This window comes from Zootermopsis nevadensis, unplaced genomic scaffold (assembly GCF_977971745.1).
Source record: "Zootermopsis nevadensis isolate Lab colony 2312 unplaced genomic scaffold, Znev_1.0 Znev_ptg000061l, whole genome shotgun sequence".
Lineage (NCBI taxonomy): Eukaryota > Metazoa > Arthropoda > Insecta > Blattodea > Termopsidae > Zootermopsis > Zootermopsis nevadensis.
The window spans coordinates 12,850,387-12,853,677 of NW_028259192.1; the positions used below are offsets into that span (position 1 = coordinate 12,850,387).

Sequence of the window (3,291 nt, forward strand, 5' to 3'; positions counted from 1 at the left end):
CCACTGTCATAAAATTAGTGATGTCTGATGATGGGTCAATTAAACTCCAAAACATGTGGTAAGAATTGTATGAAATAAATAATGCACCTAAGGGAAAACGTTATTTAATGCAAATTATTATATGAAGACTATGAATCAAATTGAAATATAATATAACTCTGAGAATCTGTCATAACTCAAAAGATACATGTAGAAGTTCATTTTTTTTGTACTATCTGGTCGGAGCTGACCCCTGATGACATTATGAACAAGTTCCCTCTGATATGGACCTGTTCATATGTTTCCTAGGCAGATGATCCAGAAGTGGTTTGCCATTGCCTTCTTCTGTGTGCTTAATGTCAAGTGATGATGAAAGTGGAGTAATTGTTGGGATGCCACAGAGAAACTGGGGAAGCCCCGGAGGAAAACTCCATGATACCTGGACCACGGCCTTGCCCAACACAAGTTATAAATCTGGGCACCACCGGGAATCGAACCCGGAACCCCAGGATTACAAGCCCAGCGTTCTGACCGCTAGACCACCATGGTGGTAGAAGTTCATTTAGGCCTTAAAAAATGTGGCCCTTAAAATGATTCACACTAAACCATAATCAAAATGGCTTAACAAATATGGTGTAGGTCCACCATACAAAGGTTGATCAAACTCAGTATGGTAGTCTGGACCATTTTGGTTGTGGATGGACAAACAAAATTAACAGATGACTTATTTTATTTACATTCTAATTTTCAATTATTTACACGTATTTGTAAGCTAATAATTTTTCTTATTTGAAGTTCATCTAAAAATTATTTACTAGTGTGATAAAGTACTCATGGCTGTTTTATATTTCAGGATACATTCTTCTGGACCATGCTAAATGATTTATGCTGGATCAGACCTACTTCAAGAACTAATGTGTTTGATTTACAAGAGCAGCCCTTAGTTTTCAAGGGTTCTGTTCATCTTGTGATGGTAAGGTAAGATATTAGGCTCCTACTTCCTCTGTGCAGTGTGTTTGTGTGGAGGCTTAGCTGTCAAGCACTCAAAGCACAGTGTGACATGCCTGTAACTTGCATATAGATAATTAAGTCTCCACAGCTAACGTGACAATAACCGAGACCAAACCTACAAATATTAATGCAGGTATGATTCAGTATGATTTAAACACATCTTAATGTACAGCTGATCCACTATCACAGTTTTCAACTTCGTCGTATGTATACACCTTATTCCAAGCACTACGGTGTGTATTATGTAGATGTTGACCCTTTGCCGACTATGCAAGGCAGAGAACTTAGTTCTTATGACCTCCATAAAGGAATGGGTATTATGAGGCAAAGCTTCACATTATGGTCACCTGTTGCTATATGATGAGATATTTTAAATGTCTTTGATTGTTTAAAAAACAATCATATCTATGAATAAAACTGTTATGGAAAACATCCATATTTCAAACATGCCATGTATTATATATATTTAAAAGAAATGTAATGTGTATAAAAAAGGGTAAACACATCTATTAGCCACTTTTCAAAAATCAGCGTTCACTTACATCAACATCATATACAGTAAAACCTCTGTTAACCGATTATTCGATTCCCGCATTAACCGACCGAATTTCAACCAGATTGGTTGCAATCGGTTTCTACTGGCGAGAGTCGTAAAGCGAGACCCATGTGGTATGAGTGACCGTCCTGCTAATGCATGTTTTCAGTCCATGTGGAGGCGCCATGCTGTGTATATCGTGTGGTGCATTAGTGTGCATATTTTGTTGTATTACTGTTCTGTAAAGTGATAAATTAATAAAATGGCTTAGAACAAGGGTGCTGAGATGAAGAAGGGTGGCGAGGTGAAAAGAAAACATGTGCATTCAATAACTGATAAATTGAAGATTATTGAGAAGATTGAATCTGATGTCACGATAGTTAAGCTAGCAGCTGACCATAGCATCGGTGTAACTGAAGGATTTAAGTTAGCAGACTTTCATGTAACTTTTTCATTAGCTGGTGATAAAGGGATTTCAATAAATGTTGTGGAAGACTGGCTGGAAGTTGATAAGGGATATCCTGGTTATGAGAATTTAAGTGAAGAGCAAATTCCTGAGAATGTTTCTGCTACTGAAGCTGATGATGAAGAAGAAAAGCAAAAGCCTGCAAAACTATCAGTTATGAGGGAATATATTGATGGTATCATACAGTTCATTGATCTAATCTCAAACCCAAGTTTTGTTGATAAAATGAACACTTCAGGACATTTAGAGAATTGGTTATTCACAGGCAAAGACAAAAAACAACCCAGCTGAAAATACATAGCTTCTTCAAACCTGCTGGTTCCCGTAGAAGCTGAACCTCTACTCATTGTTCAGGACAACATAGCAAGCAAATCAACTGACATCAGCAGAATCACCAGAACCTCCACTTCATGTGATGGACAGCGACTCAGAATGACTGAAATCCTGTACAGTCCAGTGTTCTCCGTTCACTTACTACGAGTGGGATATTGCTTCTTGGGTGAGTTTACATATTTATTTTTATGTTTATTTTTATTATATTACTATTTATTTTTACCAATTATTTTGTTTTCTATATTCTATATTCTCTATTTTCAATTGTCATTAATGGAATTAAAACTTTACTTCACAGTCACAAAATGATGCCAACACAAAATACAAAATATAAACCTAGTAAGAACTAATGATAGTGCAACAAAACAAGAAACGGTAAAGAACATGAACACCATCAAGAATGAAGACAGTGAAATATGAAAAACGTTAAAAATCAGTAAAATGGTGATAGGTTTATACTGCATACACCCATCGATGGCTGAATGTAGCCGAAACTAGTAGTGTATTTAAATGATGTTTTAAATCTTTTAATATTATTTTATCATTATAATTGTGAGTGACTGTAAATTTTTAATATATATTTTAATATCAGAATGACTGATAAATTCACTACTTTAATACAGGGACTTCCTCAAACAGTGCTCACAAGTGACTTTTGCTGTTGGCTTGTGCGTGTGAAATACGCACATCATCTGCCAAGGAAAATCTGTATTAAATCTTCATATATTTCAGTATTTATAACAGTGATTTACATGTTTTTGCTTCAACTTTGGTAATTAAATCGTTGTCTTCTACTTATTGTTTCATATTCATGACCATGTTCCCCTTCCCCTTGCTCATTGACTTATCGGCTTATCCAACCTACGGTTCCCCCCATATAGGTCCGTTAAAAGAGGTTCCACTGTATTGACCTTTTTTACAGTATGGTACAATCATCACCGGTCTGAATGCACAACAGTAAGAAGAG

General features: G+C 36.0%; 1 protein-coding gene across 11 annotated transcripts in view; it reads left to right on the top strand.

The window, feature by feature from the left end:
- LOC110837720 (uncharacterized) overlaps positions 1 to 3,291 on the top strand; it is a 37,923-nt gene that overhangs the window by 28,877 nt on the left and 5,755 nt on the right. For 3 of the 11 annotated variants that reach the window (XM_087340209.1, XM_087340208.1, XM_087340207.1), the window contains exons 2-3: positions 833 to 2,490; positions 2,623 to 3,118. The exons of 1 other annotated variant lie outside the window; for it this stretch is intronic. In XM_087340209.1, the coding sequence (XP_087196335.1) occupies positions 1,812 to 2,282 (471 nt within the window). In that variant the 5' untranslated portion in view covers positions 833 to 1,811 and the 3' untranslated portion in view covers positions 2,283 to 2,490; positions 2,623 to 3,118. Of the gene's footprint in view, positions 1 to 288; positions 2,491 to 2,622; positions 3,119 to 3,291 lie in introns of those variants that run through there. 7 more of the 11 variants (XR_015532528.1, XR_015532531.1, XR_015532530.1 and 4 more) reach the window with 5 other exon arrangements.